The 23,425-nt window shown below is 32.6% G+C and overlaps 1 protein-coding gene across 5 annotated transcripts in view; it reads left to right on the forward strand.

The window, feature by feature from the left end:
* Nucleotides 1–23,425, forward strand: part of LOC111058995 (neprilysin-11) — a 92,045-nt gene that overhangs the window by 31,890 nt on the left and 36,730 nt on the right. For 4 of the 5 annotated variants that reach the window (XM_039437490.1, XM_039437492.1, XM_039437491.1 and 1 more), the window contains 5 exons: nt 13,485–13,662; nt 17,335–17,419; nt 21,016–21,119; nt 21,904–21,963; nt 23,108–23,269. In XM_039437490.1, coding sequence (XP_039293424.1) covers nt 13,629–13,662; nt 17,335–17,419; nt 21,016–21,119; nt 21,904–21,963; nt 23,108–23,269 — 445 coding nt within the window. In that variant the 5' untranslated portion in view covers nt 13,485–13,628. Of the gene's footprint in view, nt 1–1,987; nt 2,137–13,484; nt 13,663–17,334; nt 17,420–21,015; nt 21,120–21,903; nt 21,964–23,107; nt 23,270–23,425 lie in introns of those variants that run through there. The other variant, XM_039437493.1, reaches the window with a different exon arrangement.

Consider the following 23,425-nt stretch of genomic DNA (forward strand, 5'->3'; position numbering starts at 1 on the left):
CAATATATTCTTGAGAAATGAGAAGAAGAGGGAGAAGGACATAGTTGGAGCTTCAATAAAAAATGCAGGAACTTCGTAATGTAGAATTTTAAATACTATGGTTCATTGTTGAAGTCACATATACAATAGGTAGATTATAAGCAATGTAAAATCAATTATTTTCATAAATGATAGTATTAATAAAGCTGCCGATCCATTGTTGAGTGATCATAACAATAACAACAGTGAAACTACATGACAGTGACTTAAAATATTCTAGATATGTGAAGATGTTACATAAGGATATCTCTTCCCTATTGGTCAAGAATATGTGGTTTGAATTAATAATGGTATCAATGTAGCTTTGATTCCATACCATTGGAGAAATATAATGATGTTTCAAGAAAACTCAATATTATCAGCAATAATGTAACAGGCATTGAATTTCAAAACTTGATGTCTAGAATCTAGTGGTCTTGTAATACAGCAAAAAAGCTTCTACATAGCTTCTTCTTGACACGATGATCTACTAAATAATTCAAATTTTTTTGTCTTGCCAAGAATAGAAAATTTCTGATAGTGAAATTTTTTGACGAAATTTTATAAACAGATTCTGTCTAGTGAATGGTAGCTTCTTTTCATATACAGGACTATTCTCATGAAATAGTTTTCATATAGTGCTATACCCTACTACTGTTATTTCCTGTTTTATTTATTTATATATTTTTTTTTTGATTGATTTATGCTTGTTTTGCAAAAGTTTTTACTCCTTGGAACTATTGTTGAAAATTGATTTGATATTGAGCATTGATAATGCACTATTAGACAACATGTCAATTGTCAAGTATTGGATATAACAAATGGGAGCAACAGCACAGAATAGATATAAAATAATTCTCCAAACGATGGGAAAATCACAAATTTTCACATGAATAATATGGTTTTCCTGAAATCTCATTGAATACTACAAGGGATAATATATTAAAGAAACATCAGAGCAATATGTAGCTCAAATCATGAATTTTAATTCTGATTCTGTGAAAACTCTAAGATTACTAATTCTAAGAAAGAAGCCCTTGGAATAATCTGCCCTTGCAATAGAATCAATGTCAACCGAATAACTCTTTGAACGATTACGATATGCATCAATTGCCACAAAATCCTGAAATTGAACTCGGAAATATGCTTTAATTTACGGAAGACTTCCACGGTTATTTGATACACCTGATACTTTTTCAATGTCTCTGGCAGAAAAGTATTCAGAATTATATGATCTGGCCCTTAATAAGGATTATAACTGTTTATTGAAAACAATCATGAATTGATTCGAGATTGAAATGAAATTCAAAATGAATTCAAAACATCATACTAGATATTGATTTGAATTATATCTAATTAATTTTTTATTTTTACTTACATGATTTATACTATTACTATATATTGAGGTTCTCATAATTAGTTGCCTGGAGTCTGGAAAAAAATATAATGAGACTTTTTAAACCATATACGAGTGAAAAACAATCATCTTTCTATCTTTTCTCTATGCCTGAACTCATAAAAATTCTTCTTCTTCTTCCTCTTCTTCTTCCTCTTCTTCTTCTTCCTCAAAATCACATTATTTTCTTCTTTTTTTCCTTTTTCTCCATCATCATAATCTCCATCTTCTTCTCTTTCATCTTCTATTGCTACCTCGACTTGAACTGATTAGGCTACAGTTGTACTGTAATTAGAATAAAAAATAGACTGTAAGTTTCTCTATTAATCCATTCCTAAATAAATTATGAGCATGAAAACTTTCAGTTGAGAATAGAAGTATCATGAGATATTTGAAGATAAACTTACCGTCTGTAAACTTACTCAGTTGATATTCTTGCGCCGTACCTTGCCAGACATTTCCCAATTAGCAGTATTATCATTATCTTTAAAAATGTAGCCAGTGCTACCACGTGACCTCCACATTTAAAACCGGTGTAGTCAGACACTGAATAAAGCCAAGCATTCATATTTCCTGCCATTCAACGGTATATTGCTATTATGTAAGTCGCTCACGAGCTCTATAGTGAGGTGCACGTTGTAATGGCAGAGAGAAAAGCTAGCAGAACAGCGTTGCCGATACTCCGCCTTGCTACTTCCTTCTATAGAGCTAAGCTGATACCGGTATGTCTGAGGTAATATTAACTGTTCATTCTTGTTTTGAATAAACAATTATATCTTATTTGTCAAGAAAATATATTCTTTGATTAAATAATTAATTTTCATATAATTGAGATTGAATATTTTATTGATTAAATTATATTTATACATTGTTAAAAACCGATATGGCAACGTAGCAAAAAGGATAGCGCTACCTGCTTTGTCGAATGATAGTAAAGGATAGCAACACCAATGTAAATCGAATACTGTCATTATAACGTGGACCTCACTATAATATAATCTGTCCCTAATCTGTCTATCCTATAACATTAAACGAGCAACTCCTGTTTATATGTTTAGATGTTTAGAAGTTCATATGTTTGTATTTCACCGGATCTTGAAAACAGCACTAACGATTCTCACGAAAATTCAGAACATAGTAGGTTTATAATATAAAGATTCGATTGCACAAGGTCTCATCCCTGGAAAACTCGCTGAAGGACATTAAAAGGATAATTATTATCCATCCTTGGAAAAACATCTGATAATAATTATTTCGTCGTCTGTTGGTGATGGAAGAGAGTGAGCGAGTTCATGTGTGTGGGACTGTGTCAAAATTATGACTCAGCTGTTGAACTTTTGTAATCATTCAATCAGGTACTTAGTGCCGGTTGCAAAAAAGCCGGGTTATTCTCAATCCTGATTAATTCCAGTAGATCCATCTCTTTGAAATTGTCTTCTCTGATTTGGTTCACGTGAAGTTGATCAGGATAAAAATTTAACCGGCTTTTGTGCAACCAGGCCTTTGTGAGGGAAATTTTTGCATTCCTCTGGGAATTAATCTCAATTTACTGTGATTAGATAGAACATTTCTGTATAAATGTTATTACAAATTTCAACTTTCGTAATAAATGTTCCATATTTTTGTACTTTTAGAACATGAATCTGTATGATGATATTATAATTTCTTCTTTCGTAATAATTTTTCATGCTTTTGTACTCCAGAGCGAAGCTCGGTCCCCGATATTGATCCCTTATAAGAAACTTTATCACAAACTCTTTGTGATTCTCAAGAAATTGTGTTGTAGAGGTCGTTTAGTATCCTGAGATCAGTTTAGTATCAGCCTCTGATGAGAGCGGACGCACTTTGGATAGCTCCCTTATCTATTTGTGAAACGAGCGTGTTTGATCATAATGAATTGCCGTAAATGTACGAAATTAATAGTGCGGTCTTCAAAGGACAAAACGAGTAAAGTCCAGTGCAGTGTATGTAAAGAGAATTTCCACGGACAGTGCTTGGGTCTTAGTGATGCTGACCTGAACGGTCTCCTCATCTCTGGTCGTGCGTGGATGTGTGCTGACTGTGCGTGTGAGCGTAGGAGGAGTCGTAGCCACAGCGATGGTGGCATTGTGTGTAGTGTCAACACAAAGGACGTAAGTAGCTTAGACGGCTTAAAAAAGTTGATTCACGAACTAGGTGAAAAAATGGACAGTGGTCTAAAACGTCTTGAACAAGACTTAGGTAAATCGCTTGATTTGTGTCATGAAAAGCTCGACGAAAACTCTCTGTATACTGGCTACACAGCAGGCTATCATTGATAAACAAAACCAGTTGATTGAGTCTCTCAGATTGGAAAATTTAGCATTGTCTAAAAAAGTCACGGAACTGTCGGTGAGATTGGATGATGCTGAACATATTCGAGGTCGAACACTCTTGAGATTTACGGAGTTCCTGTCACTCAGAATGAAGACGTCTCCAGCATTATAAAAGAGGTTGGTAAAGCCCTGGATGTTGCAATCACGGAGGATATGATCGATGCCTGTCATCGTTTGAAGCAGCAAAATAACCGGCCATCTCCTGGGATAATCGTACGCTTTGTTCGCCGAGCTATTAAGGAAAAAATGTTGGAGAGGCGACGGGTGAAGAGGACTCTGTCTACAAGACATATAGGCATGCCAATGGATACTCCCGTCTACATAAACCAGTCTCTATGTCCGGCTAGAAGAATTTTATTTGCTAAAACAAAAAGGGTGAAAAATCAGATGAACTTTAAGTTTCTATGGGTTGACAAAACGGGTAACATAAAGATAAGAAGAGACGAAAACTCGGTCATTCATCTAATCAAAACTGATAATGATATCGCAAAACTTGCAGGCAGTGGAAGCGGCGTTGATAAGACGCCAACACAGCTGACTGCGAGTCGAAAAACTAACTAAATAAACAGTTCCAAATAAATCCCTGCTATGATAAACCCCAATGCACTCTACTATTACGATACCAATGTTATTTTATTTTTTGTTGTAAAGCTATTTATCTTTCTAATTCAATGTACTGCTATAGTTTATTATTTCATTATTAAAAATGAATTCTCCTATGTAAACTCTGAATTGATAAAATTAAATTATCAAAATATTCGAGGTTGTCGCACTAAAACCAATGATTTGTTCAGATCTGTACTAGGTGAAACTTGATATTGTAGCGTTGTCTGAGACATGGTTGAGTAATGAGATTCATGATAGTGAATTGTTCGATTCTCGTTATCGGGTATTTAGGTGTGACCGTGATAGATTGGTGTCTGGAAAGCGGTGGGGAGGGGGTGTACTTTGTGCAGTGAAAAACAGTTGGCATTCCCGACTCATTCATGTCCGGGCGACAGCGCGCTATGATCTTTACTTGTCAAGTTATCTGCACAAGATAAAGTAATCTTTATCAATGTTGTCTATTTCTCCCCTGAATCTGGTCTTCTCGATTACTGTGACTTCTTTGATTTTATTGAAAGTGATAATAATATTTTTTCACATGATTTATTAATATGGGTGACTTTAATCTGAATGAAATAAATGGTTCAAGTTTTAATTTTGTTGGTGGTCCTAGTAAATATGCCAGACTGATGAATTGCATGTGTTTATTCAACTTAGTATCCTTTAATAATGTTTTAAATGCCAATGCCAAAACTCTTGATCTAGTGCTGAGTAATCTACCTCTGATTGTTTTGCACGAGACAAGCCCTCTGCTTGCTGAAGATCCACATCACCCAAGCTTAGATATTAGTTTTTTGATTAAAAAGAACCTCTTGCATTCCCCTTTGAGTATGGAGTATTACAATTTTAAAAAGCAAACTTCTTTGAATTTTATCTCACACTTAGAGATTCAGATTGGCATAGACTTCATGAATTCAACGATGTCGATCTCGCTGTAGACTATTTTTACGATTTATTGAATTATGCTTTCGCTTCGCATGTGCCCAAAAATAAAAATATTATTAAATCGAAGTATCCGGTTTGGTTTACTAGAAGCATTATCCAGATGATTAAATTAAAAAAGAAATGTGCACGGAAAAAATCGTTTTCGGGATATTATTTGAACAAATTCAAGGAATTGAGAGCTGCAATAAAAAGTGAAATCAACATAGCACAACAAAATTATATAGAATCTCTACAAAATAACATAAATTCAAACGTTAAACACTTCTGGAACTATGTTGCGAGTAAAAAAGAGTCTAGATCGGACTCAAAGTGTTTTGAGTGGAATGGGTGCAGGTATACCGATCGGGAAGTACCGCAGGCTTTTGCTGATTATTTCTCATCTGTTTACAATAACAGCAACAACCGTAATAACATCCAACATAATAATGATAATGAATCATATGACAGCATTTCCTCATCTCCTCATCTTGACATATTACAAGTTTCATATATTTCTGAAAATGAAGTAAATTCAGCTATAAATAAACTTAAAGCAACTAGATCTTGTGGGCCTGACGGTGTACCAGCATACATTATAAAAGGTTGTAGAGATATTCTTATTCAACCTTTACAATTTATCTTCAATTTGTCCTTGAGATTGAATAAATATCCTAAAAAATGGAAAGCTGCAAGGGTGACACCTGTTCATAAGACTGGTGGAAAGAATATAATCTCGAATTTTCGTCCCATTACTATCCTCAATTCTCCAAGTAAGGTCTTTGAATATATTTTATATAGCAAAGTTTTCAACCATGTAAGACCCGCAATCTCCTCATTCCAACATGGTTTTATGCCATCGCGCTCAACTATAACTAATCTGTTGCAGTTCACCCAATCTGTCTCTTCGCAGCTAGACATGCATGGTCGTATGGATTTATCTATTTAGATTACAAAAAAGCCTTTGATTCGGTGGATTTTGGGATTCTGTTGAAAAAATTGAAATGGTTTTGCCTGTCTGATAGTTTGATTGCATTTTTTGAGAGTTATCTAACCGATAGGATGTCTTATGTGGTTTTAATAATCACAGATCTCTTTACTTTACCAATTCTTCTGGGGTTCCACAGGGGTCAAACCTTGGTCCCTTGTTGTTCGTCCTACTCATGAATGATCTGCCTGACCATATTAAAGAATCTAGTATTTTGCTTTTTGCAGACGATGTAAAACTTTTCAGACCTATTTCTAGTCTGGAGGATTGCTGTCTCTTGCAGCGGGATCTGAATGCGATTCATGACTGGTGTTTGAGAAATAGATTGGAAATAAATATATCAAAAACAAAATACATGATATTCACACGTCAGAAAAATCCTTTTCATTACAATTACAATATTAATAATGCAATCCTCGATTGTGTTATCCGTATAAAGGACCTGGGCGTCATAATGGACCCTACTCTTGAGTTTAAGGAACACCTAACACATGTTATGAATGGTGCTAATAGGTCGCTAGGGTTTTTATTTCGAAATTGTAGCCTTTTACAGCATGTGACGTTGTTTTGAAATTGTACTATGCTACAGTGAGGAGTAAACTTGAATATGCTGCTTTAGTTTGGGCTCCATTTCACAGCAGCGCTATTCTTGATTTAGAAAAAATTCAGAATAAATTTTTAAGGTATCTTATTTTAAAAAGTTCAACGCATTCTGTCCGATAGCTTTTTCAACAGACAATCTGAGGTTGATATTTAATGTTCAAAGATTGGAAGAAAGGAGATCTGTCAGTTCCCTCTTGCTATTATATAATATCCTAAACAATCAAGTATTCATGCCAGAATTTATAAGTATGTTGCAACTTCATGTCCCGTTTAATAGACCAAAACCAAATATTCTGTTCCACATGCCATTTATCAGAACGACTCATCATTGCAATTCTTATATATACAGAACTTTACGTTTGTACAATAGAATAAGCCACTGCATTGATCCGTTTGCTGACCGTTTCAAAACCTTTAAGAAATCCTGTGAACTAGCATATCGCTCTATAGCTAACTCATGATTGATAAATAATTATACTAAACTCCCTCATTTTTTTTTTCTCTCTTCTAAAGCCCTATTTTTCCTCTATTCTCTATTTTATTCGTTATTTTATTTTTCTTATCATTTTTATTTCATTCTTCTTCATTTTCTATTATCATTGGTTTATTTTATTTTTTCATTTCGCCTCTTCTTATCTTATTAGTATTCAAAATTGTGTTTACAATTTTATTTAATTTTTCATTCTTATTTTGCATCAAATATTATGTATCTAAACTAGTTGATGTCAATAAGGCTCTTCATGGATTTATTCTGTGAGCTTTTGTATGTAAATAAATAAATAAATAAATAAATAAATAAATCTATGAGAAATTTGTTGAGCTATTATAATATGATCAAGGTAGGAATGTACTTTCTTATACTTCTCTTTATCAATTCTGCTCAATGAATTTTGGCAGACCACAACAATTATTGGAGTAGCCTACTTTTTAATGTCTTCTCACTGATAGATTGTCTTTCATCTAGTAGCTCTCTCGAAGTCTCAAAATATTTTTCTTGGCAATGCCGTGAACAACAAAGACAAAATCACCTTCTATCATATGAGATGGATATGAGAGGGGCCTACTTTCAGTTGGGAGATAGAAGATACAGATATAGAAAAGAAGATAAGCAGTTACAAAAATTTAGGATACGAAATCAGAAGAAAGCAAAGTCTTAGCTACGGTACACTAGAATTATCTCTAATCGTTTGAAAATTAACAAACTTAAGATTACTTGAGATAATATTCGAGTAACATGTAGAACTCGAGAGTTAGAGTTTGAAATACAAGCATACTTGAAATCCAATTTTATAATTTACGAAATTAATTTAGGATTGACTCTAAATTCAATTAATTTATTCCTTAATGATGTATTATTCATTTATTCGTCAAGAATAACAAATTCCACAACATTTCATTCATGAAAAGTGGAAAATATTTCATGAATTTTCATTGAGTTTTTCTTAATAATTCAGAACACACTTGTGACTAATATGTGTGTTAATTCATCTCTCTCGATAATCTAACTCAATAAAGTTCAAATAGTATCAAAACCATACGGGCTTCATCGTTGAAGCAAAATCTAAGTACTGTTCACAAAAATTATTGTGAATAGTGATTCATCCATTAACCAGTATACTACCTACTCGTTAATTGACCGAGCGAAGTGAGGTCTAAGGTTCAAGTCGACGGTTTTGCATTTCTCTTTATTTATGTTTATATGTTTAAATTTATATTCCGCATTTACGGCGAAACGCGGCAATGGATTATCATGAAATTTGATAGGTATGTTCCTTTTTTAATTTCGCGTCGACGTATACATAAGGTTTTTAAAAACTTTGCATTTTAAGGATAATACAAAAGGAAAAGGAGTCTCCTAAAAATCTGACTAAAGAATTATTTATCATAAATCAGCTGTCGAGTGTATCAGGCTATTAATTTATTGCATTCGTCATAGAATGAATTGATATCTCAATGTAACTGGGTAAAAAATCAGGTGTTGTGTGGACTCATCGCATGCAATTTTTATGCACAAATTAATTTTAATGCACTATTGATTCCATGCAATAACGCATGCGATTAATAACTAAAACAACATAGTATTGTCTCTCGACCTTTCTCTGCTTTCAACTCGGGCTGACCTGTTGCCATTATGTCTTGTAGAAGATTAGCTTTTGATGTTAGCATTTCTGATACACCAAACCCCAACAGCCATTAGCCGTTTTCAAACCGATATCTTGCCGACACGACATTCAGACAGGATTGACTGTGATGAACAAAGAGGAGGCTGTGGTCTATAACTGCGCGAGGTCTACTGTTCACAGAACTACCAGTATTATACTAATTCAGTATTTTGTATTATACATCTTTAATAATCTCTGTTATTACTTTTTTAAATAAGTGCAATATTTCTAAAGTTTTTGATTTATTGTGATACATTCTGTGATTCATTTAGAGTATAAAATCAACCTTCAAAATTCAAAGTTTTAATTCATCATTCCTGGACCGAAAATCAAGTAACGAAGCAGTGTGTGATTACATAACCTTATCTTTTGGACAACATTAACATTTTATCAACATTTTTGGAGAGAAATAGTACAGGCTCAGCCTAGTTTTTCCTCCAATGTCATAATTGTATTATGATTATAGTATTTTATACAATAGATGAATAAATTAAATAAATAAATAAATTATTATATCCCTCACTTAGCCTATTCTGAATCATAATATTATAAATGTTCCCTACAAGAAAACAACTCACGTTCTCTTTATTAGCAGTTTAAAACAAAGCTGAGTTATCGATTCAAAGGTCAGTACAGTGACCACTGAGCTACAACAACCGTAAAGACAACTTGTAAAGTGTAGTAAACTTACTGGGTCAAACAAGTGCAGCAAATTTGCACTCCAAACTGTCAGCGTTGGTTGTATGGGAAGCATTGATCTTATAAACAAGGCATACTGACAGTTTCACCTGAATCTCAATCTTCACCTCAGCAAAGTTATGCAAGAATTTGTTGGATTTTTATCGGCAGCTTGTCTCAGTTTCTAGTGGGAGTAAAATAATGGGTCAACTTATTTGATCAATATGAACATGCAGGTAGGAAAGTGAACTACTATATAGCTCAGTTTGCGTTACAATTTACTCTGCTTGTTCTGTTCACAGGAAAGAGAGAATAGCATTGGATCTTATGGCAGTTTTCACACATTGGTAGACTGTGAATGTGTGAACGCTTCCATAAGAATCAATAGTATTCTTTTCTTCCTAGCAGAGCTACTCCAGCTAGAAGATGGAGTAAAAAAAGGAGAAGGTGAAAGGGAAAGGAGAGGAAAAAAGAAAAAAAGAAGAAGTAGAAGAAGAAGAAGGAAAAGTCTTGTTATTTTTGTTTATCTTGTTACTATTGTATTCTTTTGAAATTGGTGTATACCGTTGGAAATGTAATAAATAAATAAATAAAGAAGAAGAAGAAAAAGAGGAAGGCGAAGAAGAAGAAGAAGAAGAAGAAGAAGAAGAAGAAGAAGAAGAAGAATAAGAAGAAAGAAGAAGAAGAAAAAGAAAAAGAAGAAGAAGAAGAAACAGACGAAGAAGAAGAGAACGGAGGAAAAGAATGAATAGGAGGTGGAGAATTTGAATAGACATTGAAGAGAAGTTTGAAAGTGGAGGCAGATATGCAGAAGAAAAGAAAAGGAAACAAGAGAAGAAATTTTGTTAATACCTTACTGTTGTTCTACTTGGCGGGCAGAAAGAGAATATCACTGGTTCCTATACATTTATCCATACATTCATAGATACAAATAAGAGTGTTCACTCATATTATGTAGCCTGCAAATGTATAAATACTCCCATAAAAACCAACAGTAATTATTTCCGCCAAACAGAACCAGAATAAACTTATACGATTGTTTTATCGTATAACAATCTGAAACTAATAGATTGCTGATAAACTAATGGATAATCTGAATGAATAATAGATTGTTCTATTATCCTATTATATTAAGCGAGCAAATTCTTTATTTATATTTATATATCTGGTTATTTTTATATCTGGTTATTTTTATAACTGGCTATTTTTATATCTGGTTATTTTATGTTTAACGGATCTCGAAAACGACTTTAACGATTTTCTTAACTTAAATTTAAGTAACTTAAATTTCACGAAATTTGGAACATAGTAGGTTTATGATATAAAGATTCGATTGCACTAGGTCTCATCCCTGGGAAAACTCGCTGAACGACATTAGAAGGATAATTCATCCTTGGCTGAAACAGCTGTGGACAGTAAAAAAGTGAGTGAGCGAGTGAGTATGTGAAAAATCAAAATATCGCATCTCATAAGATGACGTATAGCCAGCTGTGAAATATAAACACGATCATTTTAAGGAATTTTGTTCTGTTTATCAATGAATAAAAATAACGAGCGAAGCTCGGTGCCCCGATAGAACAGAACAGAGCTTTCATATGTGGGAGTAGGATAATGGGTCTAGTTATTTGATCGATATGAACATGCAGGAAAGAAAGTCAACCCCTAAGCGTTTGCTTATTGATTAATAATTTACATATTCTCATAAGTAAAGTGATTGGCTATTACACTTTCATGAGAAAGTAATCGGTTGTGTGAATTACTGGTAGTTTTACCGTATGTAAAGTGATTTGCTACTCCCATGCTCTCATAAATTCATAGACGAAATTCTCTCTTATGTTGAAGCAAATTGCACACTACCCACTGTAGAAAACTAGATCTGAAGTGGATTGAGTTTGTAGATTATGGATTCAAACTACTGTTATCTAAACTACTCGCTCTGAGTAATGATTTTTGATTTACTAAAGTGGATGCATAGAGTTTTTTCATTCATTTAGAGAATTGTTAACCATTCGTTTACGAGTAATTTTTTCCAAATATATAGTTTGACAAAGTGAATGGATCACACTATCTCTAATATAGGACAAGTACGATACTACTCACGATTGTTAATGGTTTGATCTTCCAAAGATTATATATCAAATTTCTCCATTCAATTCTATTCTATTCATTACAATTCAATTTTTTTTACAAAGGCAACTTTGTAGAAGTATTTTAAGCCTAGGTGATGATGATGGGATGAAAATAATGATTCAAATTATTTCCTAGGTACTATTCCACACCTTAATCGATGAAAATAGTACATGATATTCCTAAAATTTGAATGAAATTGATACAATAAAATATTTGTTTGAAGACTGTAACTCGTTTATTGAAAATGTGATAAACTAGTTAATCTTCAATCTCTACAATATCATTATTATCAAACAAAAATCTAAATTAAATGCTTTCAACTACCCCAAAAAATCTGGTACTCACTGCAAATATTGTCAACAGGGCAAACATCTAACAGGGAATTCTATGAGCATTTAATTTGAATTTTCGTCTCATAATCGTTATTCATCAGCATTCGAACAAATGAAATAGGAGTTGATGGAATAGAATAATAAGGGAAAGAACAAGGTTCTGGGAAAGAGGATAAGAATGAGAATGATAATATGGTGAAGAGGTTTAAAAGAGAAGACAGATATCCAGAAAAAGAAAAGGGAATTAAGAGAAGAAACAGGAAAAATTCATGGAAGATAAGGGCAACGAATGAAGTTTGGAGATTCAAGAAAATGGAAGAAGATGAGTAAGATAAGATAAAAAATAAACGATATTCTGTCAGATCATGTGAGTGGATTTATTTGACAAATATATCACATTTTTCAACCTACCTATTTGGATCACAATCCAAGCATAAAATTCCACCTTGATACCAGAAACAAAGCACTATTATCAAGCAAATTGTCCCAGACTGGAATAAGGCTTTTCCTGCCACATTCTCACTAATTAAAAACGTTTACGTTATCTTTTCGTTAGGGGTCGTTATGCATGAAAAAGTCGTGATGTAATATTATATTTAAACTGCCAGCATTGGTTAAATGGCAAAAAAAATTCTGACAGGTTTATGTTGTGAACTAAGGACTCTTCAATTTTAACTGATATAATTGTTTTTCGAGGCTTGACGACTCAAGTGACTGATTTTCTAATTCTAGAGTATTCAGTTCTGACTGGTGATATTTTTATCCTTGAATCATCACTGATTTGTAATTGTATACTTTACTTTTTGGTTCTGAAATTATTGTAATTTATGCTTCATTTATTTTTAATATTATCTCGCTTGAGTTTTTATGCAGGTAGAATTTAGAATTAGGCTGTTTTGATTATATTCTACTGTGGTGATCAAACCCACAATGTTATTTTGTTTTGAATTTAATTGCTTTCTATTATCTATCATTTGATTTTATCCAATAATTTAATCGATTTTTATTGTTGTACGATTTTCTAGAAAGTGACATTCTTAGTCTACGTCTCCAGTTGATTTTTAATGTATATTTCATTTGTTTCGTGAGATTTTTGTGTATTATTTGTTGTGAACGAGAGAATTCATTGCTGAATGCTGATTACACAACTTTTATTAGAAAGCCTGGAGCTGATATTTGAATATATTGCGTATAATTGAATAAATAGATAAATAAAGTCACATTTGGATGTTCAAAAAAACACTGAAATTCGACGGATTTATCATAGTTTTATTGAACTTATTTCATTTTTTCCAGGTGGACAAGAGCGACAACCTACCTTGAATAATGCATCATCATTTTTGAAACTACAGGAATCGACAATAACATCCCCATGCATACCTAGCTCCAACTTCCATTCTTTGATTTTTGTTTGAAAAATAAAAATTTCGAAAGATCTTCATGGCATCGATAGAGTTTGCACCCAATAAACAAGGTAGGCCAATGATGTATTAGCCAGGAATCATCATCAATAACAATTATTCAACAATGAGCAATTATTAATTCTTAATTATCAATTGTTTATCTATAAGAGGATTGTTTTAATTTTTGGAACAAATATTTCAAATTAATATTCAGTTTTGAGTGCTTAATAGAAGAAATTTTATTATGAATTCGGATCTTTATCTTTCTAAATTCAAAATTAATTGTTTCAAGTGTTTGTGTTTTGTTTCAATGTGGAACCAAGTTAGTGAAGAATTGAAAAGTCGCACATAACCTTTATTTGGACAATTTATTTTGTGAAATTGGGATAAAAAGAAGTTTTGGACTGTAGTCTGTTTCTATGTCCTTAAGTTGATTGTAAATGATGAATAAATAAATAAATATAATAGACGAAAGGAAAGGAAAGAATTGGCTTATACATGTATGAGATTCACTAATGACGCATTATCACATCTGAAATACTCAACTGATTAACTTTAAATTTTGCATTTACATTCTTACTTTACCGAGGATAGTTACATATGGCGCCTTTTGAATTATTTGAGATCTCATTAGGTCAAGTTTCCAGTTTGTCAAGAATTTGATAAGACCCATTGCGAAGCACGGGTTAGCAGCTAATCAATAGTAATTATATAACAATGAACAATTATATTACTTAATCAAATATTGGTAAACACTACCTACGTCAAACAATAATTAGCTGTAAGTGAAAGTGAACTTCATTTCAAATAATGGAACTTATCAGCGACAATTTCTCTTTGAAAATAAATTACTCCTCACAAAGTGTCTGAAATTTCGTGAAACTTGACAAGATGTGATAATTATCGCTTCAACAGTTTGCAGGGATGTGATAATGGTTGCAGAGTCCATTGACTCACTGTGCGCTTATCAATTATGAATATTATAATATTTATTATAAAATAGAATAGTATATAAGTATCATATTATTAGGTATTATATTATTACAAAGTATTATGTGAGTAGGATTGTTAAAATTGCAGTTATTAGAATTTTAATCGTGTTATTGAAGATATTTTACAAGGGAATGAATAAATAATACACTTCACATGTCAACACAGTAATTCATTACATATTAATAGGTATTTTATTACAAAGTATTATATAAGTAGACTTGTTGAAATTGCAGTTATTAGAATTTTAATCTTATTATTGAAGATATTTCACAACGGAATGAATAAATACTTCACATGTCAACACAATAATTATCACTTATAAATTGCCAAAACAATTCATAAATGAATATATTATCAACACAATTCACTGAGTTGAAACTTAATCTGCGTTTACACCGAAGTTATTAACAAAATGTTTATTTTTCCGTCCTTATAGATTCTATTAGATTAAGCGGAGCTTTTCAAACACATATATGCACATCATGTGTATGATGAGTTAAGCTGGGTTTACACCAATAGTTATTAACAAAAATGTTGATAACTTAATCCTTATAGATTCTATTAGATTGAACATAACTTATCATACACATGATGAACATATGTGTTTGTCAAGTTCCGTTCAATCTAATAGAATCTATAAGGATTAAGTTATTAACACTTTGTTAATAACTTTGGTGTAAACCCACCTTTATGTTCAATCTAATAGAATCTATAAGGACGGAAAAATAAACATTTTGTTGATAATTTTGGTGTAGGCCTATACGCAGCTTCACGTCAACTGTGAAGACACAGCAATTCATTTATCATTTTCACAAGAAAGCACTAACTGGGAGAGAAAAACTAAGGGAAACCCCTGGTACTATTTCTCTCTCAGATTTAGATAAAATTTCTGAAATCTAGTAGCCTATAATTTTGAAAATTCTTAGAAAATTGAAGATACTCGGAACACACTCTCATTTAGTTTTTTACTTTCCTTGCCCTATTACCATAGGTGAGAATAGTATTGCTTTCCGAAAAAATTAAGGTACCCCAATTTCTAAATTTCTATACGTTTCAAGGTCCCCTGAGTCCATTAAAGTGGTTTTTCGGTATTGATCTGTATGTGTGTGTGTGTGTGTGTGTGTGTGTGTGTGTGTGTGTGTGTATGAGTGTATGTGCGTCTGTGTACTCGATATCTCATCTCCCAATTAACGGAACGACTTGCACAAGTCCCATATCTGTAAAAATTTCAGGAGCTCCGCTCCATCTATGCAAAGTTTGATTTTAGATTCCCAATTATCAGGCTTCAGATACAATTTAAACAGAAAATTTTAAGTGGAAAAGATTGAGCATGTAAATCTCTACAATTAATGTTCAGTAACATTTTCACCTAAAATTGACAATAAGTTCAAAATTCGATAAATTGTTATTATTTCAATTGCAAAGTGTTGCAACAGTTAATTCTATGAAATCATTCTCTATGAAGAGATAGCAGACATATCGTTTGTCTCCAGCGTTATTGTCCTGACACCAGCTGGCTCAGATCTTTGAATTAGTATAGACTTCGGATGCGCGGGAACACTAGCGTCAGGTAATCAATTTTCGTAACGGCAAGGGAAGTTACGTGAGTGCGCCACACCAGATTTTTCCACATTAAATTGATTATTATTTTTTATCGTTAGTTCTTATTGGCTAAGATTATGTACCTAATGTAAATCAGTTGAATTTTTAAAAATCTGGTGTGGCGCACTCACACAACTTTCCTTGCTGTTATGAAAATTGATCACCTGACGCTAGTGTTCCCGCGCATCTCAAGTCTACTATTCAAAGATTTGAGCCAGCTGGTGACAGGGCAATAGCGCTGGAGACACACATGAGGTCTGCTATCTCGTCATAGTTAATGATTTAATAGAATCAACAATAATTTCCAATTGAATAATCAGCACATTTTTTCGAATTTGAAGCTTATTATTTTCAATTTTAGGTGAAAATGTTACTGAACATTAATTGTAGAGATTTTCATGCTCAATCTACTCCACTTAGAAAAAATCTAAAACTTAGAGAAAGCCATTTTAGAGAAAATCGCGAAAAACCCTGTTCTTGACAACGTTTTCGCCATTTTAGCCGTCTTGAATCGCATTCGATCGAAATTGTTCGTGTCGGATCCTTATAGTGTAAGGACCTTAAATTTCGAATTTCAAGTCATTCCGTTAATTGGGAGATGAGATATCGTGTACACAGACGCACATACACTTATACACACACACATACAGACCAATACCCAAAAATCATGTTTTTGGACTCAGGGGACCTTGAAACGTATAGAAAACATTAAATTAGGGTACCTTAATTTCTTTTGGGAAGCCATACTTTCCTTACCTATGGTAATAGGGCAAGGAAAGTAATGAAACGTATAGAAAACATGAAATTACGGTACCTTAAATTTTTTGGAAAGCAATACTTTCCTTACTTATGGTAATAGAGCAAGGAAAGTAAAAACACTAATGAAGTGAAAATGCACTTGCTATTGGTAGTGACAATGGTTTCGACCTGGTTTGGATCATCATCAGACCCACAGTCTGTCAGACTGTCTGAAAATCTGATGATGTGGGTCATCATTGAGACTGTCAGACACTGACCGTCACTACCAATAGTAAGTGCATTTTCACTTCACAAGTGTTTTTAAAAAATCCAGTTTTATTCCATCAGTGGAAAAGTATGGATATGCAACAGAGTTTACCAGTTGTTTAAAATTGAAAATATTTTTCTAGGACAACTGCCAACTTCAACCAGTTCAATATGGAGCACCACACAAAGTGAACAACAGTTGGTAGAGGTCTCAACAAAGAAAGCATAGTGAGTATTAAAATTCAAATTGGCGGTTAAAAATTGAGTAAGTTCAATTCAAATCCATTTTATTTCCAGAAAGTACATTTTACAATATATTCCCTGAAAATTACTCCCTCTAATATGGAACAAGTCCGTGTTTAGAGGAGGAGTCATTACAACAATAGACACAATACAAGAAACAAAAAGTTGACTTTCTACTGCTGTAGTTTACAATACAAAACAATACTAACACATAAAACAATTGATAGGGATATAATCTCAAGTTCTTAGCCAATAATAATAGAAATAGATTCAATAAACAAAAACTGATTGCTTCCTTTATTTGTCGTAGTTTTGGATACATTACCGATGTACTCAATGCACTCATTTACACATTTTAAAACAATAATTTCCACAATATATAATTATTAACATGAATAGAAGAATAATAATCATTTCTCATAACATATGAGTCTATGGTACTTTATTCAGGATCAATACTAAACTGCATTCGAAAGCAATGCCAATTCTGAGTTAATAACAGTAGAAAAAAAGGAATTTTTCAAGCTCTAACTTGAAGCATTTCTGATTGATTTTTTCTCTTAATTGTGGCGGCAATTCATTGAATAATCTTGGGGCCAGATAAAAGAAATGTCGCTGCCCTATGGTCGTTTCCCTTCTTGTCTCCTCTGTCATTTCTGTCATCATCCTTATAGTTTAATGTGCATGAGGCAACATTGTAAAACTATTCTTTCTACACATGAATAGAATCGACCCCTTGATGTACAGCTTTTTTATGCTTAAAACCCTTGCTGTGACAAAATAGTTCATCTGATGGACAATATGGATCCTTCTTCAACATTATTCTTAGAACTATTCTATGTGCCCTATTAAGTGGTTCAACAGTTGTAGGAAAGGCTGCACCCCATGCCACAATACCATACTGGAGGACTGCCTGCACCAACCCCATATACACCTGTCGCATAGCTCTACTCGTAATGAGATCCCTTAGCCATGAAACCTGGATCATGAAATACCTCATAGTTAGTACAGTAGAGGAAGTAGAGAGAACATCTAAGTTCTGTTTCACCTCATCAAGTGCATTTTTCTCACAATATTGAGCTCTGAAGAATTAGTTGATTCATGAAAATATTTGAAAAATGAGTTAATAGTAATTCAATATTGGACAGAAATTGGTGGATCCAAACGATGTTATACTTTTTAAATAAGATTGAATGAATTCCAAACGATTTCTCATTATTTTGGTTTTCACACAATAAGCTCTAAATGTTATTCTTTATTGATTCTTCAACACAAATGACAATGTATAGCCAGGTCTTGCAAGACCCATTGCATACTACCACTACATTATAATGGAAACAAATGGGAAAATAAACGTATTCAGAACAGAGAATGAATATGTAGATGAGTAGATAACTTCTAGAAACAAAGAGTAGAACCTATTTGTTAAATAATACAGAATAGAAATGAGAATACACCTGAGATTCTATCAATACTAAATTGTTATTCAATTATAACAAATCAAACTTTAGTGATAATCATTCATAATAATCATATAACAGACCACTTTACTTTCGAAAACGTAGAAGTTCCCCATCCGTAGACCTGCAATTAATTTGTCCCCAGCAAGATAAAATTCAATCTATATCGGAGCGCACACGGCACAAAATTAACTTTTCATGAATAATTGCCAACGGGACTTCTTGGAAAATCAGCTTTTTACTCACATAATCGTCGACGCAAGCCGTTTTGACAGTCTTAATTGGTCCCCCCATAAATTAACCTTAGCAGGCAACTCTTTCAGGGAAAATAATTGAAAAGATAATGTATTGAAAGCTTAACGAAGTGAAAAGTCACCAGTGATAAAGGAGGTGGATGGAGGGTGGATGTGAAGTAGAAGAAGGTAAGGAGGAGGAGGAGGAGGAGGAGGAGAGGAGGAGGAGGAGGAGGAGGAGGAGGAGGAAGAAGAAGAGGAGAAAAGACGAAGAGAAATGGAAAAAATTGTAGATAAGGAAGAACGTTTGAATTTGAAGAAAAAAAGGAAAGAAATAGGTGAAATTCTAGTCAGCTTGTCATTTAAGCCCTTTTTATCAGTAAGGAACCACTGATAAAAATCAAGACATGTCAGTTCCAAAAAAGTTTTGCATAGTCTGTAGGCCTATTCAACTTTTTTCACCGGAGAATCAGTTCCCTGAAAGAATCAGTAAAATTCGGACATGGATTGTGGTTTTATGCGTTGTTCAAAACTGATAATTTCCCAGTTTAAATTATTTTATTGATCCTGTTCTAATAAAATTTCATCTAAATCTTATAGTGGTGTTGTGCATTAATGAATCAAAAATGTGATAATTTGAATGAAATGAGTGTTTTACGTTATGGTGACTCCTATTGAACATAGATCAGTGGTTATAGGAGTGACATTATCTACATCAAAAATGTTTTTCAGAGTGGCTCGTCTATCCTTTGGGAAATGCATGAGGAATTATTCCTGGTACAGTAAATAATCATTAAAATATATAGTTTTTGCGTTGATTTAATTTCCACAATCTTTGCTATTGGATGTTTAGCCTACTGTTGAGATCTTAATATATTATAAACTGCACACAATCATGATATGTATACAAAATAATGATAATCATCAATAATTTTTCATTTATTTGTGTAACAATTAACACTGATGTGGGGACACTATTAGATGAAATACTTAGGCAATCCTTGTGTTATTTTTTCTTTCAAATTCAATATAATTGGATATCATTGGACAAGCTAATAACTTATTAAAATCTTTCTTAAAGAATTCATTTTCTATTATCAGAGTTCAATGAATAGTGAGTTGTGAACTGTTGAAGGAACACTTTGAAGAAAAAGTATTTGAAAAACAAAAATTTTTAATTTTGTATGGAATCTATACTTACGACAAACCTCATCCTTACGGTCGTTGACCAAGGATTTAACCTCCCGGCAGTCGCGCTGTTGTAAAAAGTACAACAGTGTCAGTTTTTTTGCTGCACAAAACTATTGAATGGGGTGGTGTCAGTGAATGAGTCACCTATGCATTCCAAAACTTTCCCCCATCACTCCACTGAGTTGCAGTATCAACCGAGCAATGGTTCAGTCTTTAGGAGCCATTCAGTCGTGACAGTGCATAAGTCGCACTGTACATAAGATAGGGAAAGACTGTATAAGGGGACTGTAAACGAACCAATAACACAGAATTGATGGCTTTGCTTGATGTACCTTATTGGGCTATGAAATGGTAATCATTCAAATGTTCATAGGCGTAAAATAATCCAAGAAGATGGAAAAAGTAATTATACAAATAATTAATATGTTTTTACAGTAAACAGAGTACATAACACTTGGAAAATTGGATGTTGTACTAAATACAACACGCGACTGCTCGTGTGATTGAGTAGGGCGCGACTAGCGGAAGGTTAACGCTTGTTATAACTGTGGATAGTTACAGTATACTCTTCTTGTATAATCTTGGAAATGATGTAGAAAAAATAAATTTTTCATCCATCCATTCATTTTCTTCTATTCTCAATACCTACATTAATTCTGTAAATTAATTTTGATTTTTTTTTTTTTAATTTTTCCAGTTTACAAAGGAGACCTACCAGAAGAAGAATAGAATGTTCATTAACTGTCTCCATCATTCTCTTAGCAATAGTAGCTTCCATACTCATCTTTGTAACTGTATATTGTGAGTATCCAAAATTTCGATTCTAATATTTCTTTATTTCTTTCATAATTTGAAAATTTAGGATTTATTCATTCCTTTGACTAATCGATAGCATGATTATTTCGTTCCAAATCTTGAAATTGTGGTCGATGACGTTTTATCGGGAAAACATAAGAAGAGAAAGCCTAGTAGTTCATCTGAATAAAACTCAGTTGAAGAATGCATTGCATTGAAAGTTGAAGAATTGCAATTCAACTGAATTCAGCAGAATTGCATGCAGCAAATTGAATCATATTATAAAACATTGAAAAAATTAATAAAAACTTGTAGTACACTTTATTATTAAAAACTTTTAAGTATTTCAACGACTAGTTTCGACCATAACTAGTTGAAATGTAAACAAGTTAATAGTTACCGTGATAGTTAAGTTTCATAAAAGTGAAGTGTTTTTAACATTGAATAAATATGACTTTTATAAATAGCATAAAATTAATACAATTTATTATAAGGTCATCAGGCAGGTATAGGACCTATCATTATATCAGGTAATAATAGAGGATTCTTGAGGATAGAGTCCTATTTGAATTGAATTTGACTATACTATGTAATATAGTGAATTGAATACGCCAGAAGAATCATAATGTATCAAGTAGGCTACTCTTGGAGCATGAAATAAAAACATAATATCAGTTTATTTATGAATTTCAAGTGAATCAACTTATAAAATCATCGAAATATTACATAAATTCTATATTCGTTTTCGATTTATACATTTTAACTAACTAAATTTTGAATTATTTTCCAGATTTCAAACTCAAGGATCAAATTGGCAGTCTATGTTTGAGTGCCCAGTGCATACATTCAGGTATATATAAATTTCAATATTATTTTGAACTTAACATTTAGAAAATGAGGCTAAAATAATGTTGTATATTGTGTACTATATTTCACCATGGTGAAAATCTAGCATAAGGAAAATTATGCTATTGTTATGGAATTCACACATGTTACGCAAATCCACAGTCCTGATAATACCTTATACCTTATTGAGGTGCCTATAACTGATACCTTATACAGAGTTCTGTATAAGATACAGACAGTGATAGTGCTTAATACTTTATTATTGAACTAGTAAATATTAGACTGTGTTTATAAAGTAATTAATATGTTTATCGGCTATCTGAATACTTGTTAGTTGATTGAATTATTGCCTGTAGTACGAGTTGATTATCTGCTGTTTTAGCGAGTCGATTCTTTCATCTATTTGAGAGTACAATATAAAGTGCAATTATAACATTTACTGCAAGTGTTGTCAGCTCATTCTATAGTTTAAGAACCCACAAGAACTAGTTTCATTCAATAACTAGTTTTGTAGAGTGAAAATCCTCAACACTATGTTCTCTCTATGAGTTCAACTTATTGGTTATATGATATTTCAAAGCTATAGTAAAGATATAGTATTTCAAGGTAAGCTAAGATACATTCATTTACATTGTACATTTTTCTTACACCCATAATTTAAATAATAATTTGTTTTATTTCAAAAACTTGAACGACCACAGATCAGCAAGCGAGTAGCCCTTATTATTGATTATTATAATCAGAAATCTTGATTGTTTGTTATAATAAATTTCATATCATTTTCAAAAATTTATTTCCTCTTTGAACCAGTAATCTTGATTGTGTTAGATGTAAATAGATGATAAAGTTTCATAAATTATATAGTAAATTGTTCATTTTCGATTTCATCATTACACCCACCCAAATTGTTGGTTATAGTTGTAATCTTTCCTTTATCACAATTACATATACTTTTCACTTCCCACCGTTACATATTTAGTACGATATTGGTACATATTCGTACGATACGATAAATAAAACCTTTAAAGTAGTATTATTTCAATAAAAGAGAAAATATATCAGTTTTATCACTTTATTACTTCATTAAATTGATTAATCTTGAATTCATCGGATGCTTACAATTAATTAAATTGAAATTTTGAATGCAGCTTCCAGTCTACTCTCATCAATGGACAAAAGCACACACCCCTGCGATGACTTCTTCCAATTTGTGTGTGGAAATTGGCATCAGGAGCATCCAATTCCTCAGACAAGTGTAAACACAGACTGGTTCACCGAAAGAAGTGACAGAGCTATTTCTGCCATCACATGTAACTATTCATTCATTCATTCAAATCAAATCCATTTATTGCCAACGACAAGAATAAAACACGTATAGGCCACGTCATAAAAACCAAAATCATTGTTATACATGTACATAAGATCACAAATATCATCACAATTTATAAATTATTCATAAATTAAAG

This window comes from Nilaparvata lugens, chromosome 11 (assembly GCF_014356525.2).
Source record: "Nilaparvata lugens isolate BPH chromosome 11, ASM1435652v1, whole genome shotgun sequence".
Classification (NCBI taxonomy): domain Eukaryota; kingdom Metazoa; phylum Arthropoda; class Insecta; order Hemiptera; family Delphacidae; genus Nilaparvata; species Nilaparvata lugens.